The 16,034-nt window shown below is 32.8% G+C and overlaps 1 protein-coding gene and 1 pseudogene across 1 annotated transcript in view; both read left to right on the top strand.

The window, feature by feature from the left end:
• RAB21 (RAB21, member RAS oncogene family) overlaps positions 1–10,607 on the top strand; it is a 28,005-nt gene extending 17,398 nt beyond the window's left edge. The window contains exons 5-7 of the mRNA XM_039866028.1: positions 2,868–2,922; positions 3,492–3,580; positions 6,290–10,607. Of these exons, the coding sequence (XP_039721962.1) occupies positions 2,868–2,922; positions 3,492–3,580; positions 6,290–6,432 (287 nt within the window). The 3' untranslated portion in view covers positions 6,433–10,607. The remainder of the gene's footprint in view (positions 1–2,867; positions 2,923–3,491; positions 3,581–6,289) is intronic.
• A 3,326-nt stretch (positions 10,608–13,933) lies between these two features.
• On the top strand, positions 13,934–14,052 carry LOC120605168 (uncharacterized; annotated as a pseudogene).
• Positions 14,053–16,034: the final 1,982 nt, after the last annotated feature.

Raw genomic sequence — 16,034 nt, forward strand, 5'->3', positions numbered from 1 at the left:
AGCAAAGACTTTTTTGGCTCCAGGTTTTAGTTAATCCATTGATCAACACTCTTGGCGGTGGTTGCTCTGTTTGACAGTATTTTGTTTCTAGTCTGTTCTTAACATTTGTGTTTGTTAAACAAATATTTATTGTTAATAATAGTTACCATTTATTGAGTGCCAGGTACTATTCTAAGATCTACACATTTATTATTTTGTTTAAGCCTCCTGGCAACACTGTAAGAAGTTATTGTTGCCACTTCTCTTTTACACATGAGGAAATGGGCTTACAGAGCTTGATACTTCCCAAAGAACATAGCTAGTTGGAGGTAGAGCTGGGATTTTAATTAAGGTCTGTCTGCTACTTCAAGCCAATATCCTTAACCAACGCTATATATTGCATACCATGCTTTGGGAATAGTGTAGTGAATAAGTAAACAAAATAGATAATGTCTTTGTCTTCTCAGCTTATTATGTAGGGAGAGAGAAAAACAAGCTATTATTATATATTATGCTTTGAAGGGGAAAGTACTACAAAGTGCTGTGAAAGCACAGAAGCAAATCTAGCTAAATTTAGGGGGTAGGGTGTTAAGGAAAGATTTCTGGGAGTGTTGGATTAGCTAAATTAGCTAATTGAAGCCAGCAGGATGGTGGTAGAAAGTATGTTATCTATCATAGGCTTTAATTCTCTCATAACAATATTGATTTTCCATTTGGTCATTCACTGTGATAAATATGGATGATATTAATAACTATTCTTTATTGAGCATTGGCTATATGCTAAGCCTTTTACACATATCATGTTTTCACATTAGCCCTGCTAAGTTTGTTAGCTATATTTGTACAAAGTGCGACTAAGAGAGGTAATTAATTTGCCTAAAATCTTAGAGTAATGAAGTGAGCCAGGACTTAAAAAAACAAGTTTTTTTTTTTTTTTCAGATTTAAAAAGCTTTTGAAAGCTGCTTTCTACTAGGTCATACACCATCCATTCTAAGTGAAATATGGTTCTAGCTTTTTTATTGCTATTATGCCATCTGTCCTTAGTAATGGGTATATCCCTACTATATTCTTAATTCAAATATATATTTTTAAAGAAGATAAAGTTTTTACTATTCTTAGCAGAGTGGCTTTTAATCTTTCGATTATCTTCAGCCAATTTTTTCCCTAACCTTTTTAGTACTATACTTTCAAGTAGGTGCTTGCTTTGGTGGTTTCCTTGTTTTCAGGTGTTTTAAGCCTATTAGAAAGTTCCCTATGTAGGCGCACCATAGCATTGAAACAGATATGAATCTCAAAGTCTTAATCCTTTAGTTGTCTTGCTTTATAGGAATTAAGAACAGTTTTGAGCTTTGAGAAGATATCAGTCACTAATAGGCAGTTTCTTGTGGCTTAGTCTGTGCTAATAAAGCCTTTATGAACACTGATTAGTCAAAGAAATAGTAGTTATTTCATAGAGGGATTAAATTTTTTTAAATAGTTTTTAAAATAGTTATTTTATTGATAACTAGAGTAGTTAAGTTTAAATGTTACAAAATAATAATAAAGCACTGTCTGAATAATTTCCCCCAAATATTCATTTGAGTCAGTGATTGTCTATTTTTTTCTTTCCTCATTTTTTAGAATAGATATTGATAATTCTGGTGGAATTTGAAAAAAGAGGCATTAAAGATTAAGGAAAAGGAATTTTAGTATTAGTTGATTGGAACAAAGATCTTGCTACCTCTAGGAGACAATCCTATTTTATCTTTTAAGAGTGGCAGAATCTTGTGCATTATTGGAGCCACTGGCCGCTAGGTGGTGCTTTTTGCATTCGTCATAGCATAAAATTACTTGTTTTAATCTGGTGACCGTTGAATATATTGGCAGTAATATTTAGCAAATTAAAATTTTTTACTGAAAAGTGTGTCGGAAATCAGGACTATTATGTATCTTCTTGCTGAGGTAGACAAATAACTGTTTAAAGAAGGAGTTTAATTACTGAATTTGTTGTTACCCACTGAGTTTTAGTATAGTCTACTTCCTTCCCTGTCATCCTTAGGCTATGATGTCATGTAGTTGATTGCAGCTGCTCACAGTTAGGTGCTCAGATTATTTGAAGTCCTTCCTATTTAGAATCTCTGGGCTTGTACTTCTCAGTTCTAAGCATTGCATCTTTCATTAGGTGCTTACTTCAGTGCTTTATCTGAAATTGTCTTCTAGATTCTCTAAGGTCCCAAGAAAAATGACTTCATTTACAAAATTCCTTCTCCCCATTCCATTTCCCCACCCTTGGCCCCAGATCATAATAGAAGAAATTAAAATATTTGTTTGAAGTGTCTTCCTTAGGGTTTTTTTCCATTCCTCTGGTATTTCCCTTACCTTTAGTATTCTGTGTGTCCAGCCAACTCACCTTAACCTCTATCCTGTATTTAATGAGGAATCTGCATCTGCATTTTGCAGTTTCTTCACTTTTGTTCTGGTGGTTTTTAGCATAATCTCAGTTTGGTTCCCTTTTTTAAGGAAAGCTGAACTTATTTTCAGTAATTTTAAATCTGGCTAAGAATCATAGGTTTATTCCCTAAGTTCCTTAGTAAATCTTAGTCCTTGTTTATATCTTAAATCAAGGAATAATGTCCATCTCTTTGGAAAAGTTATTTTCTCTGACAGGCTGCAGCTTCAGGAGGGCAGTTCACTGAGCCATTTGAGGGAGGTCAAGGCATTCACTTTGATAGTTATGATTAACCTTCATATCTCAGGGGTTAACTTTATCATTTCAGGACATTTAGAAGTCTGATGGGGATTTATATTTTCCATGTGATTAAAATGGCAGTTATGTATTTTGAATTGGCTTAATTTTGTTATAAGAATGAGTCAATATTAAAGATTGGCATTTACTTTTTCAAATTAGGTAATAAAATAGATTTAGAAAAGGAGAGACATGTTTCCATTCAAGAAGCAGAATCGTAAGTGTTATCCCTGCCACCTTCCTTTTCCTCTCCTCCCCCAACAATCACTCCCCAGTAGAAAACTTTCTTTGGCACAGTGTACTTTACTTTACTATTTAAGTATTACTCAAACCTCTTAATTATATATATATAGATAGATTTGGGTTTATTTTTTCTTAATATATATTGAGCTTTTGGATTCAGTGAAGCCTATTTACATTGGTAATTTCTAGACTTTTGGCAACATTTGAAGATATTCCACTCTCACTTCTCTTTTTGATTTCAATAACAAATATGAGTGGTGCAAAAGAAAACTATCATGGTCCAATAGTCAGTGAGTCACAAAAAATTTTAAACTATTTGGGTTCCAAATTAACTTAAAAAATTTTGTCTCATTATACTTGTGTTCATATTTAAAATTTGGTTAAATGTATAGAGATGTTAAATGGCTATATGATCTTAATTTTACTAAATCTGGGTTAATTAGTAATAAGTCACTACAATTGCTACTGTGAAAAAAATAGCAGTCATGACAAAAACATGAAAAAAATTTTTAGATCAGTCACTGATGTTATTTTTTTTTTAAGGTACGCAGAATCTGTGGGAGCAAAACATTATCACACATCAGCCAAACAGAACAAAGGAATTGAGGAACTCTTTCTTGATCTTTGTAAAAGTAGGTATATTCAGATTTACTGTGTTTAGAAATGGCTCTTTTAAAAATATTGGTAATATTTCTAAAGTGATATTTTAGTCTCCATTAATGATCACATTGATAATTGGTCACATCTACCAGTATTATTATTTACTTGATATTTTTTCTTTAACTCATTTCTTAAAGCTTAAATATCTACTTTAGCCCTATTTCAAGCAGTAATTAATGGCTATGAAATCTGTGTGTGGTATGTGCGAAATACATATTAAATAAAGTACATAACTATTAAAAGTAAAAACGGAGAGGGGATATACAGATTAAAACAGATTTGAGAGCTGTAACAACATTTTGCAGCAGATGGACCTTATTTGGATTCTGATTTGACAAAGTAGTGAAAAAGAACATTTGTGAAACAATTGAGACTATGAACACTCACTGGATATTTGATGATAATTAAGAAATTATTGAAGGGATGGGGGAGGGAGAAATGGGTAAAAGGGGTCCAATATATGCTAATAGATGGAAAGTCGACTTTTGGTGGTGAGCACACAATAAAGTATACAGATATTAAGTTATAATGTTCTATACCTGAAATTTATATAATGTTAACTTATGTTACCTCAATACAAAATAAACTTTTTTTAAAAAAGAAGTTATCGTAAAAATTTTAGGTGCGATTATGGAGTTGTGGTTATGTTTTAAAAATGAGTTCTTATTTTTTAAAAAAGTTCTTCATGTTAAAATAATTTATGAATAAACTTGTATCTGGAATTTGATTCAAAGTAAGGTAGGGATGCTTGTCGGGTACGGATGAAATCGTGTGATGGACATAAGGATTATCATTATGCTATGCTTTCTACTTTTATATATATGCTTGAAATTTTTTATATCAAAAAGTTTTTAAAAGAGAGAAGGGAAAATGTTTGTGTATATACAACCCAAAAGTCATTTCTCATATTACCAGTGAAGTGCATACCATATTTTGTAAAACCCTAGTCTGTGGAATAGTGGATTGAAATGATTTTGTTAAATTATAGAATTTATGGACCTCATACTCTTTTGAGAATTCGATGAAACTATGTTTGTATCCACAAACTTTGGAGTAAATTTCAGTTCTATGAAAACCCAAAAGTCATTCGTAATTCTTCTAGAGTAGTAATTTTCTAAGTGAGGACCCCTGATCAGCAGCATCAGCATCACTTGAGACCATGTTAGAAATGCAAGTTTTGAGGCCCTACCCCAAACCTCCTGAATCAGATTCTCATGAGGTGGTATCCAGAATCTATGTTTTAACAGTCCCTCTGTATGATTCAGGTGTACACTAAAGTTTGAGAATCACTGCTGTATATACCAGTCACTTGGGGATTTTGTTTAAATGTATATTTTGATATAGTGGGTCTAATGTGGGCCTGAGCTTTTCATTTCTAACAGGCTCCCAAGTGGTGATGATGCTGTCCTCAGGCCATACTTTGAGTACCAAGGTTCTAGATTATTCACTTTTAAATGTTATCAGTCTCACATGTATAATAAAAAATTTCTGAGTATTTCCCATATGTTTATTTAAAAATAAAGAACATATACAAGTACTAATATGCTTTGTACATTATAAAAAGACACATAAAAAATAGAAATTTTTAAAGGTTGAAGAAGACAAAGTAGAAGTTAGAATTTGTAATGTTTTCTAACTTCATCTCAGTGGATTGTCCCACACACCTCAATTTGGAAACCTTTGTTCAAGAGCCGTCTCTGGACCCAAGTTTAAGAACCTGTGTTCTGTTTTAAGGACTCCCTCTTTTCTTTCCTTATCTTTTCAGATAAATATTTTGCAAATGTTTACTCTTAGTCTATGTCTTATATTTTCATCTTAAACAGAAGTTCTAAAAATTAGTGCGGATTGGTTTATTAGTTTTTCTTTATTGTTCATGTTTGTTGTTTTATATGAGAAATCTTTGCCTAACTCAAAGTCACAAAACTTTTCTCCTAGGGAGATTTCCTTCTATGTTTTCTTACAGAAATTTTATTTTTTACATTTAGATCTGTGATTCATTTTTGTTAATTTTTGCATATGGTGAGAGGTACAGATCAAAGTTTATTTTTTATCCATAAATGTACAATTCCAGTTGTTTCTTGAAAAGATTATTCTTTCTTCATTGAATAATCTTGGCACATATGTCAAAAGTCAAGTGACCAAAAAAAGGGAGTCTATATCTGGACTGTATTCCATTGAACTCTATATTTTTCCTTTTACCAATATCTGTCTTTGTTAGAGTAACTTTCTCCTATATCTTTAAATCAGACAGTGTGAGTCCTCCAGCTTTGTTTTTCCTTATCTTTAACTCTTTTATTCTTTCAATTATACTTTATTAGTTGAAGAATAAGTGTTGTACCCTAAATACCACTTGTATTTGGAACAGTTTGGACTTTGACGTATTTCTGAGTATATATGGAAAATCTTAAGGATTACACGTATATAGTCATTTGATCAGGGCAAAAACTTTTTTTTTCTCTATTGATGTCACTGTGGCCATTATACATCTGGACAAATATACTTGCTATTAATTTTTTTAAACTTGTAGTAAAAGGTATTTAGTGAGCTGAAAAATGTTTATTATTTAGTTTCCTTGTTGGTTTAAAGTCGGAAATGGTTATCATGGTGGTACACTGAAATATTAGGAAGGGAGAACTCAAAGTTTATGGTCCTAAATAATTTCTGCTTTCTCTCTCTCTTAGGGATGATAGAAACAGCGCAAGTGGATGAGAGGGCAAAAGGCAATGGCTCCAGCCAACCAGGAGCTGCAAGGCGAGGTGTACAGATAATCGATGATGAACCTCAAGGCCAGAGCGGTGGTGGAGGGTGCTGTTCTTCTGGATAACTGTTCACACCTAAGAAATTCAAACAAACTGTGGATCATTGCCCTGAACATGAAGACTGCCATATTCCGAGTCACATTATTTTACCAATGGAATTATAGAATTAACAGTATTTTAAATTACGTTTATAACACTGCAGAGACCTTAAGTGCTATACTTAGTGAAGTTTGTGACCAGAGAATTGGCATTTTCTACAAATGTTAACAAAGCAATTACCAATGGCCTTTTTACATATTTTTTCTTTACTAAGGAATAATATGCATGTAGAAAAGACCCACTTAAAGGCTTCATTTATATTCTTTTAAGTCAAATCTTTATTTAATAACTTATATATGTTGTTGGAATGGTATACATTTTGCAGCCCTTTGTATTTTGTGGTAGTTTGAATTGTATCACTTCTAAACAGCAAACTATTTTTGTTTTCTTTCTTTTTTTTTTTTTTAATTAGCAGATACCTGAAGTACTATTTTTGCAGGGTTTGCACAGGCCCCTGTCTACTACTTTGATATAATCTATATACATCCTGTATGCTGAGCTAGTAAAATACATTGTAAATTACATATTAAATATTTTATCTGCTTTTACAAGCGCAAGGTGCAAAAATATATACAATAGTCTCATTGATGACTGTAAAGTGATTAACATTTGGTGATAATGCCTAAGCTTTTTGACTCTGATATAAAGATCATAGCTCCCCTTCACTTTTGTCTTAACTTGAAAGTGGCGTGTTTAAATTTTCACATAACTTTACTTGAATTCTTGCTATTGTCACATGTTTTGGCCTCTGTAAGTCTATCCGATGATTGAACAGCAGCATTTGCCTTTCGGTTTTTTTGTTTTTTGTTTTTTGTTTTTTTTATAAAAGAGATAACTTTAGCCAATTTTGCTTTAGAATGGTTACCTTAGAAGTATTTGAGTGAAGCATGCTGAGTTTCACTTCTGCCACAGCTTTAGTTTTCTTTTAGACTTTATTTGAGATGGGTTCACTGGTTTGAGAAGAGAGGAAGAGGTCCCAGATAGTAGCCACTCACCAAGACTCATTCATACAGCATGTTAGTGGTAGTTTATGCTCCTGAGGCAGCACTTTTAAATCCTTTGTGAGCAAGATTTTTTCAGTTTTGTTCAATGCTTGCCAGAAATGAACACAGAAAGTTTAGTTTCATTTTATAAGAGCTATTCTGAGTTTCTGTGAAGGGAAACATTTCATGTAATGAAGTTATGGCGAACACTGGAAAGATTTATTATAAAATTATATTCTTGTATACTTTGTAAATTAGTCTCTCATTAGGTTTTTTTTCCCCCTAAAGCATAGGACTGATCTTACGTTTGTTAATTTTAATAGAATCAGGCACTTCTTACAGAAGGAACACAAATTGTAGAAATTAACAAATTGTTCTTGTTCTAATATATATATATTTTTTTCCATTTCTGTCATGCTTGGAAAACTAGTAAATGTTATGTCTAAGATAAAATGGAATTGTCCTTGGATTTACTTCTTATAGGGAGCAGTAGTATGTAATAAAAGTTGTTAGCATGAGCAATTAAAGGATATAAAGAAGCTATACTTACTAAAGAAGTACTACCATATTTTTAAGTTAATAGCTTAAACCTTCCTAAATGGGTTAAAAGTTGAACGAATTGACACCTTGATGTTATGATGTTAGGATTTTAACTTAGTATTAATTTAAGGGTTCTATGAGTCCTCACTGTACTTTTTAAAATTATTGTCCTTGTCAAATTCAACACACTGATCTCTGTTGTGTGTTTCGGAAGGTGAATGGGAAGAGTCAGGGAGATAAGCTAAAATTGTCTTCTTTTATGTGACGACTGTACTCTATGTAGTCTCACAATTTCCTGTGAAGTTAGTGTTTATGCAGGGGGTTGGGGGAAGTACATATCATGAGTGCAGATACAGGAAAATTATTTTTGTCCTGGTTCTTTCAGAGGTAGAAAAGCCCTGCCATTTCTACTCTTGTAGATGGGAAATATGCTCTTTTCAATTGGAGTGAAATATGTTTTTTAAAAAACATATTTCTCTTACCAAGATATATTGGAGTTCTTCTGTTGGCATAACAGACTTTCATTTTGTTTTCTCCCACGTCACTATGGGTGTGTTTTGCCTTTTTGATGATATCGAGCATTATTTCAAACAATGAAATCATAAAGCCTGATAATTAGAGAGTTGTTCTCTCAATTTTTGACCCTATAAAGTCTGGATAGGAACCTCTGCTCTGCAATTGCCAGGTAATTATTGGTAGGGTACAACCACTCTCCATATTTTTTTTCCCTCTACTCTCCCTTGGATTTTGTGTAATCTTTCTTAACCTCAAGCATTTCATTCTTTCTTAAACCTGTAATTTGAGCTTCAGTAGCAACAATAGGTAATATAGTAAACCCGTCCTTGCTCTGAAGCCCAAAAGGTCTTTAGGTAGGAATAGGGTGAAAGGGTAATGAAAGAGAACTAATAAATTAGTATGTATATAAAGGAAAGATAAAGAGATGATAAACCAAGGTTGAGGAAAATTTTCTGATACTTTCTTCACCTCTAATATATCTTTTGTGTGCCTGTCCTTAAAATTGTGCTATTAGGAAGAAGACACAAGTTATCGTGTTGTATATTTAAAAGTAGTAGGTAGGTAGAATCTCTATATATTTTTCAAGTAGTAAGTGTGTATATAATTAGAAATTAGTTTAAGATAGTCATTAAAAATATCTGACGATTATGTTAAAAGTATACAGTCATTTCTGTAATGATGATAGATATTCTGCTTGTTTTGTGATTATAGAGAAAGATTATTGTTTTAAAAATGTATATCGTGATAATTTTGGGATAAATAATAATCTGGAAAGAGAAAAGCATCACATTCTTGGATAAAATATGAGCGTTTAAATTTGCTTTGTTCTAGGGATACCTCCTGAAACTACCCTAGATCTATGGCTATTAACAGTTAAATTGTGAATTTTTTTTTTTTATATATTAGCCACATATCATGAATGATTACATTTTATTTGCCATTAAAGTAAGAAAGAAGAATGATACTTCATTTTTAGATTTTCAGTAAAAAAGAGGACAAAATTTGGGAACTAGGGAAGAAAATGGTGAGGAGTCGAATGGGAGTCAGGTGGATGTGAAACAATAACCTGACAATTTTAAAAATCATTTCAAAAAATATTACTTTTATCACATAGTTTCTAAATAAGAAAAGCTATGTATTGTGCCAAATATTTAGAACATTTTAAAGAATGAATTAGATGCTATTTATTTCTTTTAATACATAATTTACAATTTTCTATCCTACCAAGAGTATAGATCATTGATCTTATATTATCTACAGATAATATAATTTACCCTTATAATTACCACTTATCTCTAGAAGTGGTTTGATCTGTGCCTTTAACTTTTGAAATGTATCTTTTGGCTTCTATTTGCTGTTGTAGTTCTTATAGTATTTTTTATAGATACAGTGCAACGAAGAGAGAATGCTTAATTTGGGACCGTTTAAGATGTTGAGATCATCTAAAAAAGGGTCTAAGTAGTAGTGACCAGCACCCTACCTCTACTGAGTAGATCCTTAAGTATTCTTTACTAAATTACAAAATTCGTTATCTAGATTTTCATAACTAAAAGCTGGACTTCATGGAATATAACATTTACTTGATTTTGTAATAGGCATTGGTTCTAGTATGTTGCTATTCTGTAATTTTTAATCAACTAAGACAGTAATGTATTTGGTGTTGTGGGCCAAAATTCATGCTGCACATATGTCTGACTTGTGGCTTTTCTCTTTTCAAGAAAACAGATTAATTATAATTCTGAACAAATTTTCCTAAATGTCAATATTTTAGTATTAATCACATATAGAGATACTTTTAAGAGTTTCCAATTTCAAACAAAAATGCTTCACTTCTAAAGAAATACCACTTTAATATATATTTCATACACCTTTAGCACTACTTGTGCTATCTGGGATTTATATATCATTTCTGAGAAGCTGAGTGTGCTTCTGAGTATTAACCTTAATACTGCAACATTTTCTCTGCAGTAGATACATGAACATGGCAAGTAAATGTCACATGGTACACCCAGCAGGAAAACATCTTGTCCTTTTTAGAAGCCTGCACATATTTCCAAATGCATCACATTAAAGCCATAAGATGGGCCTATCTGTTTAAATGACCCTTGTTCCCATTGTATCAGTTCTTATCTTGATTTTGACACTTCCTGGCAACTGTATCATCTCTTCATAATCAAGTACTCAAGAAAAAGCTGGTATGATTTCCTTAGATATGAATTTGTGTAGAGCAAATGCAAGAAAGGTAAGGGACAGCAGGAACAAAGTATGATAATGTTTAAAATAGACGACAGCAGTGTTTGCTAAACTGTATGTTCTGTAGCAAGCTATTTTAAGGAAACAGTCATATGTAGTATTTCCCAAAGTTCTTCATTTTGTATTTAATTATCTAAGTAACAATATATTCTAAGAAAAAGAAAAAAAGGTACAGATATTGTGAAAGGGCCCCTGGGACACCCCCCTCCCACATGGTAACTATTGCTCTCTAGTGTATACTCTTCAATTACTTTTCCCCTATGCATTTATACACATATATATTTACCTATAGAAGTACATAGTTTTGTGGGTTTAAAATTTCTACATAAATTGTTCTTACTATGAATATGTTTTCCAACTTGCTTTTTTCTCTTACCAAGATATATTGGAGTTCTTCTGTTGGCATAACAGACTTTCATTTTGTTTTCTCCCACATCACTTTGGGTGTGTTTTGCCTTTTTGAGTAACCTCTGATTCTCCATGAGGCCTTCTCAGAAGATATCTGGTCAATTAAATAGACTTCATTAGAATCACAAAATGTTAATGCAAACCAGTGTTTACCTTAGAATCAGAGTCTCCCTTAAGCATGTGAATCAGGAAATTAGAATGGCATCTGCTTACAATTCATTTGAAGTATATTACTTTTGGACTATGTTGGCTGATTAATATATAAAATTCAAGAGTTAACTTTAGCAGATTCTTCAGAATAGGTTTTTATTTGAGGGAAGAAGGAAAAACTACAGGGTAACCTAAAACAAGCCTTTGTATAACTCCAGGTAGTTAATGTAACACAAGACTTCATGCTAGCAAAAATTTAAACTTCTGTTTCATCTGTGCCTTTAATATAGAGTAAAAAATAAAAATTTCTTTTCAGATCACTTTTTCCTCACCATCCCACATACCTCTTTAGAGATATCTATAATTAACAATTTGGTGTGTATCTATATTATATATAAATGTTTTCATTTATATTTGACCTATGTTTTCAGTTCCCTGAAAACAAATTCTACCCCATGCCACATTCCATCCTCAATCAACTGACCAACTTACCCAGAAAAACTGGATTCCTATTTTAAAGAAAGTTAAATCAATGTTGACAGTTCTTGAACTGGAAGTTAATTACCTGACTCTTAAGATGTTTTATGTTTATCATAAATTAAGCTTAAAGAGTAACCATAGCAGTCTAAGGAAGTTGAATCAAATTATTGGTTTCTAGCCCCTTTGGAAATAGGGATAGGCCTGGGAAAAGGGATAGGCCTGGGAAAGAGAAGTGTGCAAGTCCCACTCCTTAATACCCATGTGATTTGGGGTTGGGCTCTTGGCATGTTTTCCTACTTGGGGAGCATTACACTGTCCCCAATGATTACTTTAAATACTCTGCATTGTCAAGGCTATAGCTTAGCATGTTAATGCCGTGACATAAATGTGTGTCCCCAAAACATCAAATTTATTCACATTTGACAACATAATTCAGAGAGCAATTGATGTACAGCTTACCATGATTTTGTTAATAATTATTTCCAGGTGATATTTTAAAAAGTTTTAAACACATTTTGCTTTTCCTGACTGTTCTATCAATTTATTGAATACCTGCTGTGTGTCTAGTGCCCTTTATAGTCAACAGCTTAAAACTGGGGAACTAATGATTATTGTCCATAGTCCAGGATGTAAGTTTATCTGTGGAAATGAGGTCAGCTAACCACACATGTTCACGTTCTGCATTTGCTCAGATATGTGCCAGTCAAACTTTTGGGGTGAGGTAATTAAAATGACAGTAATTGAAGTTGATAGTGAATTTGAAGTAAAGCTGGACACAATGATTTTATCTTGGAAATAATTTTCAATACATTAAAATAGAATAACTTGTTTTCTATCTTCAAGGAGCAATTAAATGATCCTCAAGCCCAAATTGCTTTTCCAAATTTTGTGGCAGCAGTGAAGAAACAGATGCCTTTTGCTTATTTAGACAGCTGCTCTTTTTTTTAAACCTAGAAAAAAATGCCTCTTAAAAAGTAATTGTCTTGTTTTCTTTGCCTTTGACAGATGTTGCCTTGTCACCAGACAATAACCCAGGACAAAATCCATACTGAGTCATAGGCCTGTTTGGAGACTATAACACAGTATAATTTATGAATTTCTAAATACATTTCCCAATTTGGGAGTAGGTCCTCATTTCTAACTGAAAAAGTAGTCAAATGCCAAAAAGCCTAACAAATATCTGAATTTTATGCTCATCTTTCCAGTACCTTTTAAGGATATATATTTTTAATTATAGTATATTATTAAAGATAACAAATTATCTAGATCCCTTTTTGGCCCTTTGGGGAGATTAAATACAGTGAGAAATTGTTTTTTTTAAAAATTATTTCATGAAGCAGTTATCAAGAAGTAACTTCTGTTTAATCTGCTTTAATTCCTCTGCACTGATTCACAAAAAGTGAATAATTTAATGACGTAGTGACAGGCAGTTCTTCAAAATGTAAAAGCCCTGTAAAGAAACTATACAGCAAGAGCAAGATACTTAAAAAATTTTGGGCTGCCTTCGGGTGACAAAATTAATCCTTTCCAAAAACTATACAAGTCCCCGCCCCCTCTGTTGAATCCTATGTTGATGTTTTTAAAGCTGAAAATGTTCTTTAACTGAAGTAGCATGTGTAGTTCCTCTTCACAGATTTTAGGCCAACAGTAGTGGCACAAGAAATTCATCTATGAAGGACGTAATTTTGGTCGAATTTTAATGAAGATGGTCAGATATGACATTTAATTTATTGAGTACATATTTTTAGTGTCTTCCTTGAGGTTGACATTTGATAGCCCTCATCAATGTTTGGTTCACTGCTTTGCCAGAACTATAGCAGTGCTACTACCCCTTATAATCGAAAATTGTAAAAATTGTTACCTGGTTGTAGAATTATTTGCAAATCATCACCATGTGCCATACAAGCAATTTTCATAAAAGCAAACTCTGGAATGTTTGAAGAGATGTAATTATTGAAAATGGGGTTGGCGGGGGGTTCAATTGTTTAAATGCAGAACTAAAAGCTAAAGCTTAGGAGTGTGGTGTTTATTGAGAGCTTCATTCAATCTGGTAAGTAATTTTTATTTGTCCTTTCTTTATTGATAGGGAATCCTGGGATATAGGTGGGTATAATTAGTGAAATAAAAATCGATACGTGTCTATGGCCATGCCACCCTGAACATGCCCGATCTCATCTGATCTCAGAAGCTAAGCAGGGTCAGGCCTGGTTAGTACTTGGATAGGAGACCACCTAGGAATACTAGGTGCTGTAGGCATTAAAAAAATTCCATTTGTGATTCAGAATATTAAAAGCCAAGAACCCAAAAAAAGCCATTTAAAAATATATTGTCCCCCAAAGCAGCAAAATATACATTCTTCTCAAGTACACATGGAACATTTTCAAGGATAGACCATATTATTAGGACACAAATCAAGTCCCAGTAAATTTAAGAAGATTGAAATCATATCAACTGTTCTCTGATCACAATGGTATGAAACTAGAAATCAACTACAAGAAAAAAACTGGAAAATAACGCAAACACATGGAGGCTAAATAACATGCTACTAAACAATGAATGGGTTATTAATGAGATCAAGGAAGAATTCAAAAGATACCTAGAGACAAATGAAAATGAAAACACAACGACTCAAAATTTATGGGACACAGTGAAAGCAATCCTAAGAAGGAAATTCATAGCAATATAGGCCTACCTCAAGAAACAAGAAAAAGCTCAATCTAACCTTACAATTAAAAGAACTAGGAAAAGAACAGCAAACGAAGCCCAAAGTGAATAGAAGACAGGAAATAATAAAGATCAGAGCGGAAATAAATAGAGTCTAGAAAAACAATACAAAAGATTAATGAAACCAAGAGCTGGTTCTTTGAAAGGATAAACAAAATTGACAGACCCTTAGCCAGACTCATCAAGGAAAAAAGAGAGGGCTCAAATAAAATCAGAAATGAAAGAGGAGGAATAACCACAGACTCCACAGAAATACAATGGATCATGAGGAAATACTATGAGCAATTACATGCCAACAAATTGGAAATGAACACGTTCCTAGAAACACACTCTCCCAAGACTGAGTCAAGAAGAAACAGAAAATCTGAACCAACCGATTACCACCAATGAAATAGAATCAGTAATCAAAACCTCCCAAAAAACAAAAGTCTTGGACCAGATGGCTTCATAGGCAAATTTTACCAAACATTTAAAGAATAAAACTTCAAGAAGAGGGAAGGCTCCCTAACTCCTTTTATGAGGCCACCATTACCTTGATTCCAAAACCAGGCAAAGACGTTACAAGTAAAGAAAGCTATAGGCCAATATCTCTTATGAACATTGATGCAAAAATTTTCAACAAAATATTAGCAAACCGAATTCAGCAATACATTAAAAATATTATACACCATGTTGAAGTTGGATTTATTCCTGGAATGCAAGGTTGGTTCAACATTCACAAATCAATTAATGTGATACGCCACATTAACAAATCAAAAGATGAAATCATATGATCATATCAATAGAAGCAGAAAAAAAGTGTTCAACAAAATCCAGCATCCATTTATGATAAAAACTCAGCAAAGTGGGAATAGAAGGAATATACCTCAACATAATAAAGGCCATATATGACAAACCCACAGCTAGCATCATACTCATCGGGGAAAGGGTAAAAGCATTTTTCTTAAGATTAAGAACAAGACAAGGATGCCCACTTTCACCACTCCTCTTCAACATTGTATTGGAAATCTTAGCCACAGCAATAAGGCAAGAAAGAGAAATAAAAGGCATCCGAATTAGAAAGGAAGAAGTAAAACTCTCATTATTTGCTGATGACATGATGCTATTTATAAAGAACCCTAAAGATTCCACCAAAAAACTGTTAGAACTGATCAATGAATTCAGTAAAGTAGCAGGTTACAAAATAAATATTCAAAAGTCAATGGCATTTTTATACACCAATGATGAACTTTCAGAAAGAGAAATTAAGAAAACCCATTTACATTTGTGTCAAAGACTATAAAATACCTGGGAATCAAATTAACCAAGAAGGTAGAAGACCTGTTTTCAGAAAATTATGTCATTGAAAAAAGAAATTGTAGAAGATACAAATAAATGGAAGCATATACCCTGTTCATGGGTAGGAAGAATCAACATTGATAAAATGGCCTTACTACCCAAAGCAATCTATATAGTCAATGCAATCCTTATCAAAATACCAATGGCATTTTTCAGAGAGCTAGAACAAACAATTC

This window comes from Pteropus medius, unplaced genomic scaffold (assembly GCF_902729225.1).
Source record: "Pteropus medius unplaced genomic scaffold, Ma_sr-lr_union100, whole genome shotgun sequence".
Lineage (NCBI taxonomy): Eukaryota > Metazoa > Chordata > Mammalia > Chiroptera > Pteropodidae > Pteropus > Pteropus medius.